Source organism: Ostrea edulis, chromosome 10, assembly GCF_947568905.1.
Source record: "Ostrea edulis chromosome 10, xbOstEdul1.1, whole genome shotgun sequence".
Taxonomy (NCBI): Eukaryota; Metazoa; Mollusca; class Bivalvia; order Ostreida; family Ostreidae; genus Ostrea; species Ostrea edulis.
The window spans coordinates 33,942,432-33,961,905 of NC_079173.1; the positions used below are offsets into that span (position 1 = coordinate 33,942,432).

General features: G+C 36.6%; 1 protein-coding gene across 1 annotated transcript; it reads left to right on the top strand.

Moving 5' to 3' along the window:
- The first annotated feature begins 17,451 nt into the window (after positions 1-17,451).
- LOC125665374 (neuronal acetylcholine receptor subunit alpha-7-like) lies at positions 17,452-18,666 on the top strand. Its single transcript, XM_048898017.2, has one exon. It carries the CDS (start codon positions 17,452-17,454, stop codon positions 18,664-18,666), a length of 1,215 nt encoding a protein of 404 aa, XP_048753974.2.
- Positions 18,667-19,474: the final 808 nt, after the last annotated feature.

The following is a 19,474-nucleotide window of genomic DNA, read 5'->3' on the forward strand; positions in this document are numbered from 1 at the left end:
ACATCTGCTCGACGTTTCAAATATATATCCTTTTAAAAATGTCGTTCATGGTGAATAGTTTGTTTATAAACGCCATATACCTGTAGATTTTCTCTATCAGTTTGCTATTTATCTATCTTTTGAATGTTAATTTCATACAAGGCGAATAATTGAAATTCATCAAGAAAATTTTCTAGCATTGGGATGTTCAAGTATTCTGCATGTATTGATAGGACAATCTGCTTGTTTGCAACAATAATGATAACCAAAAAAAAAAAAAAACCAGTTGGGTAGGGGGGTAAATTAATCAGGATATCGGACGAAAGCTTAAGTACGTGTAGAATTGTAATGATAGTCCATTTTATTAAAGTTTTCTACAAGGAAGCAGATGGGCGGACAGACGATGATGATTGCCCCTACAATTTCCCCCCTCTTTTTCTGGTCGTCGATACAATCATTCACTAATTTGTAAATGATCGACATGTTTTGGAGATTTTTCAGTAGTTTTGTTATATGCTTTGAAATTACTACGAAATACCATTCTATCTATAAATGCTGGTAAATATTTTTTTAGAGGTAAAGTTTGTTTTCGATATTTTTAACGTAAAATTTTGATTTGAATTGGATTTTCATTATTTTCAAATTGAAATATCAACAATAAACAAAACACATAGACACAGCGTCCAATGCTGGCATGAAAACAACTAGGACTTTACCGTGACAGGTTGTTGGATCATAACCAAAGTAAGCTTCCTCCTCCGAACAATGTACACAACACCCATCAGCAGGTGCGCGGTCCCTGGAGTGCAGTGCTGAAGACAGGACAAGCTCAATGTACTGCAGCGAAACTAGGACTGCACAAAACGCGGCGTAGTTTGACATTTTCATTAAAGGACCTCTTTTGCCCAGCGCATACACTTTTCAGTCTATACACGATAATTTGAAGATGCAAATCTATATATATATTGAGTTTTTCAAAACTTATCGCGCATTTAAATTTGGAATGTCGGATTTCAAAGCTTTTGACGTATGATAATATATCAATACTGGGACAATAACATGCAATGTGTCAATCAAAGGCGGAGGCCACTTCAAAGAATATGGGTAAATAAGTCAAAGAAGAGGAAAGGTTTATACTTGATACACTTGATATACTTGGAAATCAACTCGATAATACAACTATAAACGGAAAACACGGCTAAACGGAAAACACGAACATCTTACACCCCACAAACTTTGTAAATTCTGAATAGAAATTTTCCCCTTGTAATATGAATTTTTTTTAAAAGATGGACCCCCCCCCCCCCCATTATATGTTTATATCTAAATCTGTTTACATAGAGACAACACCCCCCCCCCCTCCAAAAAATAACCCAAAGAGGCCCATGGGCCACATCGCTCATCTTGAGTCACCCCTATTGGCCCTACAGTCGTTTGCCCAGTTCCGAATCACTTTGTAATTATTGTAATTATATCACGGGTTCGATTTTGTGAAAAGGTTCGACCCCCCCCCCCCTGGAAAAAAAATCTGGATCCGCGCCTGTATACATATATGTACATTATCAATTTATCATTTTACACTGAACAAAACTACTTCAAATGTTGTTAAATGTACACTAGGTGCCAATAAACGAAGCAGGTTAATTATCTCCAATTCGTATCTCGTGTAATATTTTTGCTAAAATATTTTTTCGCGTGTGATTTAATCTTTTGAAAGGTAGATTTTGTGTACATCGACTTACACCTCTTCTTGCACTTCAATTACTCAAATGAGCACAAAAACAATCATCAGGCCCCTAGCAACAATGAGTCTGCCTTCTCCTATCATTACATACAAGCTTGGTTATTTTTATCTATTGTCGGATTGGCTGCCCCCCCACCCCACCCCTCTTTAAAAAAAACGGCATTGTCGTGAATGGTAGTGGAAATGTAAAATTTAACCGATGAATGGAACTGAAGGATCAACCCTTGTCGCATTCCTTCTCGAGCTTTGGATTATTTTTTTTTTCAAATTTACTTGTCAAGAAATTTTAGGCAATATTATGAAGTCAACTTCTCATCCCCCCCCCCCCCACTTTGCGATGTTACGTGCCTGATTGTATCATATGCTTTAATTGTGCTTTTAATTCTAGGTGTCTATTGTTTTTAAAACAGATTGCTATTGAAATATCCTCGGTATTAATTGTATAATTTGGACAGAGATAAACGTCAAATTCACCCATAACATATAACACCCCCTTCTCCTTCCCCAGCTCTACAATTTGACAGAGTGCATACTTTAAAAAGTTTTCTCCCTCCCCGGGGGAATACTCGTGGCCTGTAATATATATATATATATATATATATATATATATATATATATATATATATATATATATATATTCTGTGCATAACTGTTACATAAATATTTAGCAATTACTTATTCATTTAAACTTCGCGCTTTCTAATCTCTTATGACATACTTTTTGAGACATTATTTTTTAAATGATAAGAAAAACACACGCACACAAATTGCCAAGGTTACAACTTTAGTAGGTCACACTCTGAGACACAGGTGCCCTTTCAATCAATATCATTGACAGGTGTCAGCCAATTAAAACTAAAATCATTCAAACGTCGCGTGGAAAAATGATGATCACGATCACTTTCATTTTTAGACCTGCTCTTTTTATATTGATTAAGGTAAATGCTTCTTTATATTAGAGTGCAATTAAGTAGATTTGAATCTAAATGTAAGTTGACTAAATCCATTCTAGAATCAAAGAGAAAATCCAACAAAACGTTCATTAAAGCATCTGATTTGTTTTTCTACACTGAGTTAAGCATATATATGATCATACTTGAACAATTTTAGATGCGTTTATAATAATAATAATAAAAGTACACTTATATAGCGCCTTATCTAAAAATACTCTAAAGCGCTGTACAACCATACTAAAATTTACAATTGATAATTAAAAGAAAAACCATAGAATACACAACGAATAATACATGAGGCAGTAAAACAATCAAAAACGTACAATTCATTGAGTCACAGGGGCATACAAGTGCAAAAAGGGGGGTGGATTACATAATCTAGCAGGCACATTTAATCGAGCGGAAGGGGGGTGGGGTGGGGGTGGCTCCACCCACTTTTTTGACAATGATCATTGTTTTAAAAAATTGCAATGTAAATAAAAGATATCTGTTGGGTGACTGTCCTCCCTCCCACCCCCTCCCCACTATTTTAACCGTAGCAGTGAATGAAAAGAATGTAAGTTTAAAAGTTATGATAAACACTAATTAGCAAATAATGAGATTGTAACACCCCCCCCCCCCCCCGTGCACCCCCACCATATTTAAGATAATGAAGTTTGGGAAAACGATTTTGTAGATGAAATAACCCTCCCTCATGAATTGGATTTTGAAGATCGGGTAAAACATCTTAGTTGTTTGTGTTTTTCTTTTCTTTCTTTATAGCTCACCTGAGCCAAAGGCTCAAGTGAGTTTTTCTGATCAAAATTTGTCCGTGTCTGTAGTCGTCGTCGTAAACTTCACATTTTCGACTTCTTTTCAAGACCCTCTGGACCAATTTTACCCAAACTTGCCACAAAGCATCCTTGGGTGAAGGGCTTTCAAGTTTGTTCAAATGAAGGGCCATGTCCCTTTCAAAGGGGAGATAATAAAAAAAATGCAAAAATACATGTAGGGTGGGTTCATTTAAAAATCTTCTTCTCAAGAACCACTGCGCCAGAAAATCTGAAATTTACATGAAAGCTTCCCGATATAGTGCAAATTCAAGTTTGTTCAAATCATGGCCCCTGGGGGTGGGATGGGGCCACAATAGGGGATTAAAGTTTTACATGCAAATATATAGGAAAAATCTTTAAAAATCTTCTTCTCAAGAACCACTAAGCCAGAAAAGCTGGGATTTACATGAAAGCTTCCTGACATAATGCAGATTCAAGTTTCTTCAAATCATGGCCCCTGGGGGGTTGGATGCCCGGGGCCACAATAGGGGATCAAAGTTTTACATACTAATATATAGGAAAAAATCTTCTTCTCAAGAACCACTACGCCAGTAAATCTGAAATGTACATGAAAGCTTCCTGACATAGTGCAGATTTAAGTTTGTTCAAATCATGGCCCCCGGGGGTTGGATGGGGCCACAATAGGGGATCAAAGTTTTACATACAAATATATAGGAAAAATCTTTAAAAATCTTCTTCTCAAGAACCACTGAGCCAGAAAAGCTGAGGTTTACATGAAGCTTCCTGACATAATCCAAATTCAAGTTTGTTCAAATCATGGCCCCCAGGGGTTGGATGGGGTCACAATAGGAGATCAAAGTTTTACATACAAATATATAAGGAAAATCTTTAAAAATATTCCTCTCAAGAACCACTAAGCCAGAAAAGCTGATATTTACATGAAAGCTTTCTGACATATTTCAGAATTCAGTTTGTTAAAGTCATAGCCCCCAGGGGTAGGATGGGGTCAAAGGGGGGATCAAAGTTTTGCATACAAATACATATAGGGTTTCAAATCTTTAAATATGAGCCAAGGTGACTCAGGTGAGCGATGTGGCCCTTGGGCCTCTTGTTTTTTTTCTTTTGCGGTGGCAAAATGTTTTGAAAAGTCTTCTGTCAACTTCCAATTTTTTCTTCCAACCTTGAAAAACGATGATACGCAGTCTGATTAAAATCAAACCTCTCACTTCGCTCGATATACGGATAGTCGCTGCACTCAGCGTTGGCCATTTTCAAAATGGTAAACAAATGTTGATATCAATAATGTACATTACATATACGTATAAATCATAACAACAAAATCTAACCGACATTGCAGTTCAAACTGTAACCACTGAGATTGTTTGTATGAAATGCGTTTTGACCACCAGGGTTTTTAGATTCAGATAAATGATTCTAACAAGCAAATCGAAGAATGGATTTTCGGTTCAGCGTGCTTGTACATAGATTACGTGAAATCCTGAAATTTACACCTTCACATAATAACTAAAATTCTTATTGTAGAACATAATTCAGCAATCTTCATTAAAAAATATCTTAATATCCAAAAGTTACAATGTACTAATGAGCACCGGGGCAGATTCAGGGGCGAATGCAGGGGTGGATACAGGAGGTGAATACAGGGGGCGGATATAAGGGGGCGGATACAGGGGGTGAATACAGAGGGTGGATGCAGGAGCGGATATAGGGGTAGATACAGCAGTGGATACGGGGGGCGGATACAGGGGGAGGATACAGTGACAGATATAGAGGGCGGATAAAGGAGGTGGATACAGGGGTAGATACAGGGGGCGGATAAATGGGTAGATACAGGGGGCGGGTACATGGGTAGATACAGTGGGTGGATACAGGGGGAGGATACAAGGGTGGATACAGGGGGCGGATACAAGGGTGGATACAGGGATAGATTCAGAGTTGGATGCAGGGGTAGATACGGGGTTGGACACAGGGATGGATACAGGGTCGGATACAGGGGTTAGATACAAGGGTGGATACAGGGATTGATTCAGAGTTGGATGCAGGGGTAGATACAGGGGGTGGATACAGGGGGGTGGATACAGGGACGGATACAGGGGTTAGATACAAGGGTGGATACAGGGATAGATTCAGAGTGGGATGCAGGGGTAGATACAGGGGATAGATACATGGACGGATACAGGGGTAGATACAGGTTTATATACAGGGGTAGATACATGTACAGGGGTGTATACAGGGGACGAATACTGGGGTGGATATAGGGGTAGATACAGGGGCAGATACAGGTGTAAATACAGGGGGCGGATACCGAACTTTTTGAAAGGGGAGTGGGTGGGTTCAACCTTTAATTATGGTTTTCAAAGGGGGTCCACGCTAAAAATGCGTGGTTCCACCCCCACCCCCTTCTGGATTCGCCACTGAGCATAGACTATCGGAGCGGATCAAAGTATCAGACTGATACGGAGTAGGAGTGAGAACAAACACCGATTCAGGAACATATATCATCACTAACGCAAAACATTCAGGAACATATATCATCACTAACGCAAAACATTGGTTTTTAATGAGACATAGTTTCACAAATTTTCAAGAAAGATTAGAGTTGATGATACCCACTAAAATATTAGCAAATTGATAAGGCGACTTGTTATGATATCATTTGCTACACGAACCACGTGGTTTTAAATTTTTTACCTCTTGGACGGGAGTAAGTTATAAAAGGTTTAGAGACAACATCTAGTATACTCTGTATAAATCTGGCGGGAAGAGAAAAAAACCTTCGAAATATATCGTGGTATTAATTAATATGCATTATTTTGATGGATTGGTAACTGTAGTAGAGTTCATATTGATTTACCGGAAATGCATTTTTAATGCCATAACTGAAATAGATACCAATCAGGAAATTTTAGGATTGATATATATACACCTATTGATTATATCAAACATTTAGCAGCTTTTGGACTAAACTTTGAATTCTGCGTGCTTTTCTAACGCGCCGTTTCTCGGTATCCGTGACTTTCTTTCTCTGTTCATATACATGTACAATTATTTGATTTGATTTGATACACATTAATGACGTCATCGACTAAGCTTCAGCAGCCATTCTTTCACTCTGTGGTACTCCCTTTCTTCTCTCACAAGCAGATTAAAATAAAACTGTTTCATGTTCCTTAGTTTTAAATTATGATTTGATAAAGGCAGTGAAAACAGGACAGTTATGTGAATTGAAAAAAATTCAGTTATTTTGAAAATGACGAAGTAATATAACAGAATAAGCAAGTGGGGGGGGGGGGGGGGGGGGGGTGGGGGTCATAGTGAGTCGAAAACAAAACTACAAGAACATATGTATCACATAGGTATGGCTGTTTTATAGCCTTATAGATTGTCAAATCACATAGCATTGCTACATATATCCACTAGCTTTGTAGAAAGTTTATGTGTATGCATCGCTTTAGAACATCCATGTAAGCATGCTTCTTGTGATATTGCTTTATACCTGATTATCAATCCTCGTAATGAAGTTATCAGGTTTGATATTTTATAAGTGTATTACAGTTTAGCATATCTCAAAGGGATATTAGCTGTGAAAGTGATGGCGACCATTTTCTCTCAAAATATCTCTTTGCGATAGGAATACATGTATATATTATAATTAATGACTAATAAAAATATTTGTTTTGTACAAAAACAATAGAAATCTAATAAAACTACGTTAGAAACCTCTTTTAGTGTAAAGAAATATATAAGAAAGAAATATTGATTTGCAAAACAATAATTATCTAATCATCAAAATTACATATTCATGTACATGCTTTGATGTTAAATGTGTTTGAAATAATTAAATACTGGTGTCATTACTGAAATATATGATGTAGAGCAATTTTCATTGAATTCAATGTTTGGTGACAAAATGACAGCTAATGCGTTGTAAAATAGTATGTTGTTTTTTTTTTTCAAAACTCACTGCACTCTTGAAAATGATTTATAAAACAGTCATCATAAAACTATTTCTCTCTCTCAGAAAATATTTCGGGGATTGAAAAGCGTTCATGTGCAGTCAGAAAATAGTTTGAAAGAATTCCTGGATCCGCCCCTGCATGTATATATGCACAGAGAAACAAAGGTCAAACTCAGCATTCCTTGTTTCGTTGCAGTGCATTATTACCACAGGCAATCGACCACTGGCCCTACCTTCTCCCTTTCTGTTTATGTGGATATTTATTTTTCCCCTGCACTAGCAATGAAATGTGTATCATCGAACAATAATCCGTATAAAGCGAGTTGTCAAAGGAAAATATAGCACAAAATGTTATTGATCAGGCTTCAAAAACTGTTTACAATCATACCCATTTAATTTCAATAATAAAAACTTAAATTTCTTTATTTTCTGCCTGCAAATTTGCGCCGCTAGTCCCTGTGTATGTTCAAAATCGTCCACAGACCCACAAGACTGTGACTATAAATAGCCACCGTCTAAAAATGTAAAGGTACACTGTAAGAAACACAACCCGCCATTTTCCGATACCGCCTCGATGTTTTCGCTCGATTGATTGATTGATACTGTTTAACGTCCCTCTCAAGAATATTTCACTCATATGGAGACGTCACCACTGCCGGTGAAGGGCTGCAAAATTTAGGCCTATGCTCGGCGCTTATGGCCTTTGAGCAGGGAGGATTCTTTATCGTGCTACACCTGCTGTGATACGGGTCCTCAGTTTTTGCGGTCTCATCCAAAGGACCGCCCCATTTAGTCGCCTCGTACGACAAGCAAGGAGTACTGAGAACATATTCTAACCCGGATCCCCACGGAGTCGTTTTCGCTCGAAGAACTAAGAACTACACCCGTTAACTCTGCATTTTCGCCATTATTTTCAAGTTGTATATTTTCCAAAGCTATATTTTTTTCAATGTAAAGTAGAAATTATTAGTAATTGATTATCAACTTCAATACCAGTGTTAATTAATTAATAACTCTTAATTACAACTCATTTTAAATAGGGGGTAGACAAATCAGGCTATAAAACGTCATATATTTTAAATTGCTTATTGATATAAATAAATAACCATTTAATTTGTCAAATTACTTTATATCGATAAGTAAACAATGGTCAATGTTCATGTTTTGGAAATTCATTTGATAAGCTAAAAAAAACCCAAAAAAACGCGAGTGAACATTTTCGCCGTGTTTGGTCAGTAAACATATCCCCCTCCCCCGTGAAACAACAAAAATAAATTTGCTAAATGCCAATTTATAACACCTGTAAAACTGTAAAAAAAGAAATTTGTGTTTCACAGGGGGAATAGATGTTTCACAAATACTTTCTGTTTTCCATTAATTTCTATAGTAAAATACTTAATCTTAACTCAAATGATACATTGTAACTCTATCTCTCTTTGTTTTGTCAAATAAATCACCTATTATGAAAATTCATATTAATATCTATATTAGCATAAAAATCATTTAAAAATTATAATTTCTAAAACTTGACTAGAAAATGGGCAGCGAAACAATGCTATCGTTCTCAGTTCTATGAAATGTTACAGGACGTGCATTGTACATGTACTGACTCGGTAGATCTCCTCATCTCGTGCGGACCGTGAGTTGCATGTCTATTTTAGTCACCGTAGATAGATCAAATCACCAGAGAGCGCTATTTCACAAAAAGAGAAGGTCGTTATTGGTCCAAGCACTCTAAACTGGTTTCCCGCTGATTGGTGCTACACACTAACACGAGAGAAGCGAGGTCAACAGGGTACCAGTTTACAATCACTCCTGATGTTACACGAAGAAACGCCATTGGCTGCCCCCCCAGTATTTTTTTTTATCGGAATACTCGGGTATTTTCTTTTGTAAATCTGTTCCGACGAGAAGTTTTTAGCCGGAACTCTTTCACAACATTTGTTAAGCTTACATAAGATATACTTTAGCAGCAATGAAAGTTACACCATAGCAACATGTCTGTTTTCACTACAATCGTTAAACAGTTAGGACATGTAGAATTCTAAGATTGCCGAGGAAACCAGTCAAGGGTTATCAACATCATTGACTTTGGTAGAGTTCGGACCGTCAACAGTTAATCAATCCGTCATTAGAGACTGAACAAAACCAATGCAGGCAAAGAAATTATGATGTCTTTAATTTCATTGAACAATATACTTTTTCGCTAATTACATGTATTACATGCGCAGTGTGATTCACCAGCTGCCCCCCCACCCCCACCCCCATTACATGAAAATTACATAAAGTTAAAGATAGAGAAAATGTAAGTTACATACATGTAGTATCTATGAATTAGCATTTTAAGCTTTGAGTTGAATGAAACCTTTTACGTTTTCTTTAATCGTTTTTTACTTGATCGACCACCCCTAGAAAAAATCCTGAATCCACGCAGGAACAACAGTTTTGAGTACCCCTTCTGCAAATCTCTTAACTACTGATTACAAGCGAAATTCAATACACCTCTAATTGAATACTCGTGTTATGTTCTTTTTAAGCAACTTGTGTTTGGAAAAGAAAGATACTGATATCAAGACTGAAATGTGTGAAGTAATTTTGAATAAATATCATATGAAATTAACATAGATCCATTTCTACATCATGATACGTAAAATTATCGCTTGTCTACATCATTGACTTATTTAACAAAGTCTATGGCATGCAGTGTTTGAAATAACCGTGCGCCTGACCGCCCGAGAGTCAGACGCATGAATTTTGCATAGACGCCCGACCTGACGTATTAAATTATCTGTTGAATAAAATCAAGATGTATCACATCTACTTATTGTACCTGTAACGAAGCTGTAACGACTTCAACTTTATAAAATTATATATGATCGGGATCGAAGTTTTGAAAGCTGAGTCCTAGTATCCCGTCTTTAATTGGCTGACGTGAATTATTTCTTTGTTTTCATTATTGAAATGAGGTGAAATGGATATCCTTACAAAAACAGTATCCTGAGTCCCATTGTATAAACAGGGGTGGATCCAGGAGTTTTTGAAGGGGGAGGGGTTCTACCATTAATTTTGGTTTTCAAAGGGGGGGGGGGGGTCCTCAAAATGCGTTATTTTTACCCTTTTTTAAAGCAAATTTTTCTGACGAAAAAAAAAAAGGGGGGGGGTATATCCGACCCCTGGAATTTACCACTGTAAGATTTTCTTTTATCAAAAACCATTGTTCCTCATAGCAACACTGATTCCGTCTTTATTAAAACAAAGTTTTCAGTGTGTTTGATAAAGTATTAATTTTCTAAAGACCAATGATGAAACAAAACAAACAGGTTTAAATTGCTCAAAGTTTCATAAAATTATTCTTGCACAAGGAGTACAACTGTTTTAGAAATGAACATGGGTAAAAACCTGAAAAATATTTTTGATTTGTAATATTATGGGTCATGCACACAAAATCAGAGGGGGTGGAGAGAGATTTGTAATATTACGGGTCATGCTCACAGAATCGGCGGGAGTGGAGAAGGTATTTGGACACATTTTGACAAGTAGAGATTTCATTGAACCCTTATTGCGATTAAATGCACATTTGAATTTCAAACGCAATGGTAACACAGAAGTTTTTATAATTTTTCGCTACATGATTCTCATGAAGAAGATTTTGAAATACTCCACCTAGAGAGAAAACTAGCCAATGGCGTGTCGCGTAACATCAATGTGTATGATTTAGAATTAAAGGCGGTATCGGGAAGTGGCGGCTGGTATTTTTTCACTTCCTCAGTCTACATGTTTGGCCCTCGCTGTATAAATATACAGCCAAACTGAATATTTTTCAAACAGCACACATTTTATTGAGTGTGAAAGGAGGAAATAAATTATATCTTTGTAAAATGAAAAAGGAATTAAATCTAGGTCCAGTGGTCCAGTTTCGGTGTTTATGTCCGCTTACTTCAGGGTTCAGTGCCCCTTGCAAATGAAGTTCTTACCTTTTTCGGCACAAGCATCTTTAAAAAACAACAGGAAACAAAAGACTGCCACGGTTCTCATTTCTCGTAGTCTAACTTAAAGATTGCTCGGAGATACCACGCGGAGAGATGATTACGACAATGCAGAAGAAACTCGGAGTTTTCCATTTATAGGCGCTATTGATTTACATATAAAAAGGGAGCACTATATTTATCGACAATTGATGTATATACCATAAAAACCATTTATCTCATCATTTACCTTGAAACAAATCTAATCATAATGATATGGGAACAATGGATGTTGTGAAATGAGACAGATTAGAAGATAATGAATTTCTTGTAATAACGAAAGAACTAATTCATGCATTTTCAAACATGTCATTTTAAGGTAGCTCATTACAGTAAAATTTTATTTGGTGGCTCGTTAAAACACCTCTTGTGAAGTATGATTTCACTATCAAAAGAGTGATACAAGCTCTCTTGAAAGTATTTTATATGAACTTTTTGCGATTTATCCCGGAATGATAAAAAAAAAGTTGCATTGTTTGCTGATAAGATACCCCAGAGTCCAAATTTCGCTGCGATTTGATGTTTAATATGAATATCTAAGAAAACATGCCTGAACGGCTCAGATAGACATTTTAATTTTTTAAATAAAAAAATATTTATGGAAATTGAAAACGTTATTTGTTCATATCTTTTGAATCTACGGATAAAATCTTCAAAAAAAAAAAAAAAAACCCAGAAAAAAACCAAAAACAAAACAAAACAAAAAAAACCCACATGTACATTAGATAAAGGATATATCAGAGAAATATACTTCAAATAGAAATTGAAATGAAATGGTCAAAATTCAGAAATATTACGATTTTTCAAATTTGAACCAAACCCGATCGGAATTATAAAAAAGTAGTCATAGAGAACATTAAACAGGAAACTACATTCCCTTGATGTAAAATGGTTTACAAAAATGAATTTATAAGGGAAACTTTTCTATTGATGAAAAATACGTACAATTAGCAACAATATGATTATTTTGGTAATTTCAATAAATTTTGATCGGGATCGGTACTTTTTTTCTCTCGTTATCATATAATATATATCTGAAATTTGGTAATTTCGATTCAATTTCTGTTTTAAAGTTTCTTCGTTATATTACTTTTCTGATCGATATGTTTTTCGAAGATTTTATCCGTAGATTTTAAAAAATATTAACAAAAAACGTTTTCAATTTTCATTAATATTTATTTTTCTAAAAAATTAGAATGTTTACATCTGAGTCTTTTAGGTATGATTTGTTAGATATTCATATCATACACCAAATCATAGTGAAATTTGGACTCTATAATCTCTTATTGGCAAACAAAACACCTTTTTTATCTTTCCGAGAAAAATCACAAAAAATCATATAAAATAATCGAGAGCTTGTATCACTCTGTCGATGGTGAAATCATACTTCGTAAGAGGTGTTTTAACGAGCCATTAAATAAAATTTTGGCGTAATGACCTACTTTAACAACTATCATGATTTTCCGTCTTGCATCCAGTTCTATATTCAAGAAATAAAGTTTATTTTATAGAAAATGTATGATGGGGTGAACTGCTACGCTTCACGACGGCCTACTTCATGACGCTCAAAAATCAGTGGCGTAGCTTCCATTGAGGCAACCGAGGCAGTTGCCTCGGTAAAAAAAACAACAACAACACCTTTTATGTTGTTAAAATGTCGACAGCTTCTGGGGGGCTGCGCCCCCAGACCCCCTGCCTCGGTAATATTCGAACCCAAGCTACGCCTATGAAAAATATTACATTTCAAGTTATATTGAAAGTGTGCCAGATAAAAATGGCTTCTGTTTTGGATATTCATCAACTGGACAACATAATAAGTTGTTGGACTCATTGAAATGGATCAAAAGGCTTCATTACAAACAAATGGGGGAAAGTCTCATAAAACTTGACAGAAAATCATTTTCTGTTTTCAATTGCGCGATGTAAATTGTGGTGTCTTAAAGAAAAGGAATTCTCCATTTCCAGACAGAGATAAAAGAGTGGAGAGGACCATCAGATCAGGGTGATTTGCACTCGTGAAAATATAAAGAAAATGTCTTAAGAGTGAAAGAAATTCTATATCCAACTATAAAGCACTGGATTTTCTATTCATTACATTTCCTCTGGTTTTAGAACAGGTTTATTTCAAATCTTAAAGGATGTATAGTAATACAAAGCTTGACGTCACAATGAGGTTTTCTCCTTTAACGTACAATACCACTTCTTCGGCAATGTTTTGAAAGTGGAAAAGAATGTTGGTGTAATCACTGTTGACGGCCGTCTGTGACAAGAAGCGAAACACAAATTTAGTGGGGTTCGACCAGATGTTTAGTCAGATGAAGGCCCGAATCTTTAGGAGCCTTTGTTTCAGTGCTAAATAAAGTGGTCACATGAGTAGTAATTGTCCTCTGAAGCCGTAAAGAGAATTCAGAGGCAGAAAGGAAACTGGAAATAAGCCCAGACTAGCAGATATATCAAATGAAGAAATAGATCAACCAAAAACGTTCTTGTTAGGTTAAACGAGTTGTTGACAAGTTTTTCAAAATAAAGATCTGTTCAGGAAAATTAGGCTTTTAGTTAATACTCTCTCGTCAAAGAGTTACCGGTCGCGGTAGCTCAGGGGTAGAGTTCGTGTCGTAACCGGAAGGTCGCGAGTTCGAGCCCCGCTCGTGCCATGGTCGCGTCAAACCTAAGACGATAATGTAACATAGGTGGTGATTGCTCGGCAACCACGGGTCTTACTGAGGTCCCGTGTCGCGACAGGTGTGGACACGTTAAAGAACCCTCACTGCTACGGCCCTGAGTGCTAAGCTTAGATCTAAATTTAAGGTATTTCACCTATAGCTGGAAACGTTTCAATATGAGTGAAAACTTCTCGACGGTTCGTAGAACAAACAATCAATCGATCGTCCGCGAGTTTAAACTCAAATGGGATTTATGACTCACTTCTCGTGAAGTTACATTTAGATGACCTGAAGACGAATCTGAGTACAGTAAAGCTAATCTAGAGTTGTCAATAAATAGCTTGGATTGTTGTAGCCAAACTTGGTAGTTTTTTTTTTAATACAATGTACCTGTACTGAATTCCCTGCCAAAAATGGTGTCGTGATCGATACCAGTAATTTATCGTATTTTGCTGAGAGATGATGATTTGCCATGCACCTATGTTATAATTCATGTCTCTGATACTGTAAATATACCTGTACAAAGTGAAACGCTTATTAAGGTAAAATAATGACGAATTTTCGTATGACAGGGGCGGTTTGATTGATCGTGGGGAAAATAGGGGAAATCAGCATTAGCAAACAAAGGAAACAGAAATTGTACTTCTCGACTTAAATCCTACAAAGGATTGCTTTATTCTGAAAAAGAACGCATCAGCTGCATCATTAGAAACACTAGACTCAGCAACTATAGTACATCTGAGTGACACTCATTCGGAGACCATACAGGACTTGCCCGAGGTCTTCACTTGAAAATTCATCACCAAATCTAACCATTATCATTGCGAACTACATGTATTGACACGCAAAATAATTAAAATCATATCTTCTCTGATGTTACACTGGAGAAAGATCTGACGGCATTGCATTTGAGGTCATGCATTTACCCCAATAAATAAATATTCGACCAATAACAATAGCTTCATAAAGAACCAAGAACCAATCAGAAATCGTTTTATTGAAGCGTACTCGGTTTGTGAATTCTCAAAAAATGGCGTCAATCCTTGAAAAGTTTAAACGAATTCCAAAATCAGTATTTAAAGGAAAGCAAAGAAAAATCTTAGATATCACACACCCATTATCGTTAAGATATATTTTCTGTGGCGTTTTAACATCGCTCATGGCTGCCGCCATCTTTCTTCGATTATTCTCCCGTGCTTCTCGGTAATTATTGACATGCGATTTCAGCTTCTCCATTGGCAACTTTCCATATTTATGTAGCAATATTCCATTATCACCTGCATATGGTGTTTATAACTTTATATCTCTCAACTGATTCGATACGCAAGAGCTTGTTCTGCGTATAGTCAGTTTTTAAATCGAGGCAAGCTACTGACAAACAAGTTGATGGTACAGGGGTTTCAGCAGTCTCCTTCAAAGTCAGCATTTCGCGAATTCTATGGTCGTTTTAACGATCTAGTTTGCCATTACAACCTATCATTGGGTAAAATGTTGTCTGAAGTGTTTCATACTGTTAGAACGTTCGTGACACACTGCTTTTGACTGCGGATAACTCCGTTTGCCTGATCAGGGTATAGGGCTCACGGCGAGTCTGACCGGTCGACAGGGGATGCTTACTCCTAGACACCCGATTCCACCTCTGGTGTGTCCAGGGGTCCGTGTTTGCCCAGCTATCTATTTTATATTGCTTGTGGGATTTGTGAGATTGATCACTGTTCGTTATCTTCGCCTTTCATGCGTATGATAAATACCAAGTATGTTCCGAAATAGCAACAAACTGTCATGTTAGCGAAATCCGTCATTTGATTGGTCAAGTGTGAAAGGTGAAATAATGTGACCCCAAACGCAATATTGTCAGATCCTTCTCCAGTCTAGCGGTTAGAGAATATCTTATTTTGATTAAATTATATATACACGCTGATCATACGCTATTCCGATGTATTTATTGGACAAACAGGTGCGTTACGACGCACAGACATTGAAAAATATACTTTAAATACAATATATCCAAAACAAATTAAATCAATTCAAAGACATCAAAAAAAGATCGCGGAACAAGAAATTGTCAAAACGTTTAAAACGACATCATTGGACCCAGTATTTTCCCTTGGGCAGCGTCGATAGTCCTTGCTAAACAGAAGGACAGGTCGACATGGTTCTGTATCGATTACTGTAACTATACGCATTAACTATGAAGGACGCATGCCCGTTACCACGGGTGGGCGGATCTCTTGACACTGTCTGGAGCGCAGTACGTCTGCAATCTGGAATGTGTCTCATCCTTTGACGCGCCTAACATAGAAAAATAAGATGATGATTGTGAGAAAGCTTTCAATTCTTTAAATCTCCTCCTAACGAAAGCACCAATACTCTCTGATCCTAAAACAGAGGACTATATTATTCTAGATACAGATGGCAGTGCTTTTGGTGTCTCTCTGATCCTAAGACAGACGACAATGTTATTCTAGATACAGACGGCAGTGCTTTTTGAGTCGGTGCTGTATCATCACAGCTTCAGGAAGACAAAGAAGTATTCATTTCCTGTGACAGAAAGACCCTCTCAAGATCACAGATGAGATATTGCACAACGTTTGACCGCAGTTGCGATTGTAAAGCATTCTAGACCTTACACCTAAGGCCAACCCTCTCTTTTCAGAACAGACCATGCATATGGCTGAACATTTCTAAGGATCCATGATATTTAATGATTATTTACTTGTAAATTTGCTGCTGATTTGATATGCTTATTTAAAAAAAGAAAGAAAAAAACTCGGGAGCGTGTACAAAACACGTCTACTGGTTTCAATATCGGGCGGTGAATTTATAAAAACTGGGTAATAATTTTCTGTGTTCGTTGTAACACTGTTCTAAAATGTCACGTCATTGCAATCTACATAATTGGGGTGTATAAGCCACAGAGATTTATCTTCCCAGTTAAGACGATTGCAAACAGTTCAAGGACGGTGACTTTAGAGATAATGGCGTACAATAAGTAGATTTTTTCATCTCTACATAAGTACCATTGCTGACAGTACAATATCTTAATAACAAAATAGACGACAAACACAATGGAAATCAACCGAGAAATAGTTTTAAAGAATTAAATGTTAGAGAGATCAGAAAGGTTTTCCTATCTTAAAGACCACGACAATGATTCGTGATCTGGCTTTCCTAATTCGAGAATTATAATAATATATTAATGAACTTCTTGTTGAATAACCATGCTTCACAATTAAGGACGCTTATTTCATAAAAGGATTAAAATATTTCAGATCAGGTGCCAATGTTAAAGGGATTTCATTAGTCTGATTAAGGTTAGATGGTGTAGTGAAATTAAAATGGAGGCTTGGGTTTTGTTTTTTGGGATACTCTGGAGTAGCTTGATTGTAAGATTGGTAGGTACATATACGTTGACGGACGAGCAAAATTTACACACGGCACTGCTGTCTGGATACAACACAGACTTACGACCCGGAACTGACCGATCTTTTCCTCTTAACATTAGCGCATCCTTTGCTCCGTTTTCGATCAAGGAATTCGATCTAGACACAGGGAAATTTACACTAACTGGTATTTTTGTAATAGAATGGAATGACGAAAGGCTCGCCTGGAACCTGGCTACATACAACCAGATAAACGTCACTTCCTTTCCTCAAAGTAAAATATGGCTTCCGAATTTTATCAATATAAATGCTTACGAAGATATAAGAGGACTGGGCAGTGATTTGATGCGGGTGGATGTGTTTTCCTCAGGACTCTGCTCCTGGTATGCTCTGCAGACATTTGAGGTCATGTGTGATACTGACGTCTCTAAGTATCCCTTCGATATGCAGTACTGTACCTTGGAGTTCAGCATCTGGGGCTATCAGCCAGGTGATATAGATGTGTATTTCAAATCTCCGCAGGCTATACTGACATTGTATTCTGAAAACGGTATTTGGGAAATCGCCAAATCAACAACCCACACGGAAGACAATTCTTACGGTTATGAAAAAATCCTTGTTGGTTTTCATCTGCAACGCAGACTAACGTACTACATCACTACCATGATCTTGCCGCTAGCGTCAATAGCACTCCTGTTCGCTTTCGTTTTTCTTATACCCCCGGAATCCGGTGAAAGATTAGGATATTCCACCACAATTCTCCTCGCTATCGTCGTCTATCTGACGATTATACAAGACATGCTCCCTGAGTCCTCAGAACCCGATGTTTCTGTACTGAGTTACATCTTGGTTTGTTATGTAGTGAGCGGGGTCGTCCTTGTAATACTGGTTATTGGGAGTTTGCGGATTCAAAATCTGCCTTCCAGTAAACCTGTTCCTGATCTTTGTGCTCGCTTCGTAATATTTTGCAGAAAGAGAAAAACTGAGAATGCAGTGAAGCGTCTGGACTCTAAGTCGATGGAAGTTAATGATGATGATGATGATGATGATCGGATAAAAAAAGTCACCTGGACAGACGTTGGGCATTGCTTTGATATGATATGCTTTCTTTTTCAAATTTCTATTTTCATAATCACTCTGGTGATTTTCTTTGCTTTGACAAGCTCATAAAATTAATGATTGATTTCCCTTTCATTGTTTGGATGATTTGAATATTTCAGTAGAGCACAAAGACCAGTGGTCAAATCATGAACGTATGTTTCTATTGTTACGGTTGCTGCAAGTAATAGCAAATGGAGAATGATGGTTTTAGTTATTTCAGGAATTCTATATGGTTATATCAAAATATGTATATCGATATTACCAATGTTTTTGCCTTTGGTATCTTTACAAATTATAATGATAGTCATTTCCTCATGAATGCGCTGTGAACAATGCTGGTGTGATCTTAATAAATATAGTACGTCTTGTTTTAATGGCTTGGAATTCCTACAGAAATGAAAGTTGAATGTAAATACAAAAACAAATAATGATAATTTACCAATAGCCCTTCATAAAAAATTTAGTTCATCCTAATCTAGATTTATTTTATACTATCATGTCGTTTAAATATTCTAAGACAATGTGCGTTGTATTTTTTCTTGTGATAAATTTGCTCACTTTGTACGAAACAAAACATTGCATACTTCCCTTTGATAAAATCAGAAATGAAATGGAAACACATATTAAAGCTATAAAATATGTGTCATCTACCAAGTTTATTCAGAATTATTTTATCCTTTTGTATATTACATACTTGCTCAAATTAAAATCAAATCATTTGCAAGGTGGTATTAATTACAATTTCGTTGACAAGAATTTAATATTTTACCCGATCCTTAGTAATTCTTGAAAATAAACTTGGAGTACAATTACATGCACTACCTGTTGAAGCATTCTGACCTAAATTACTTGATAACATTTATCAGGCGCTCCTTTA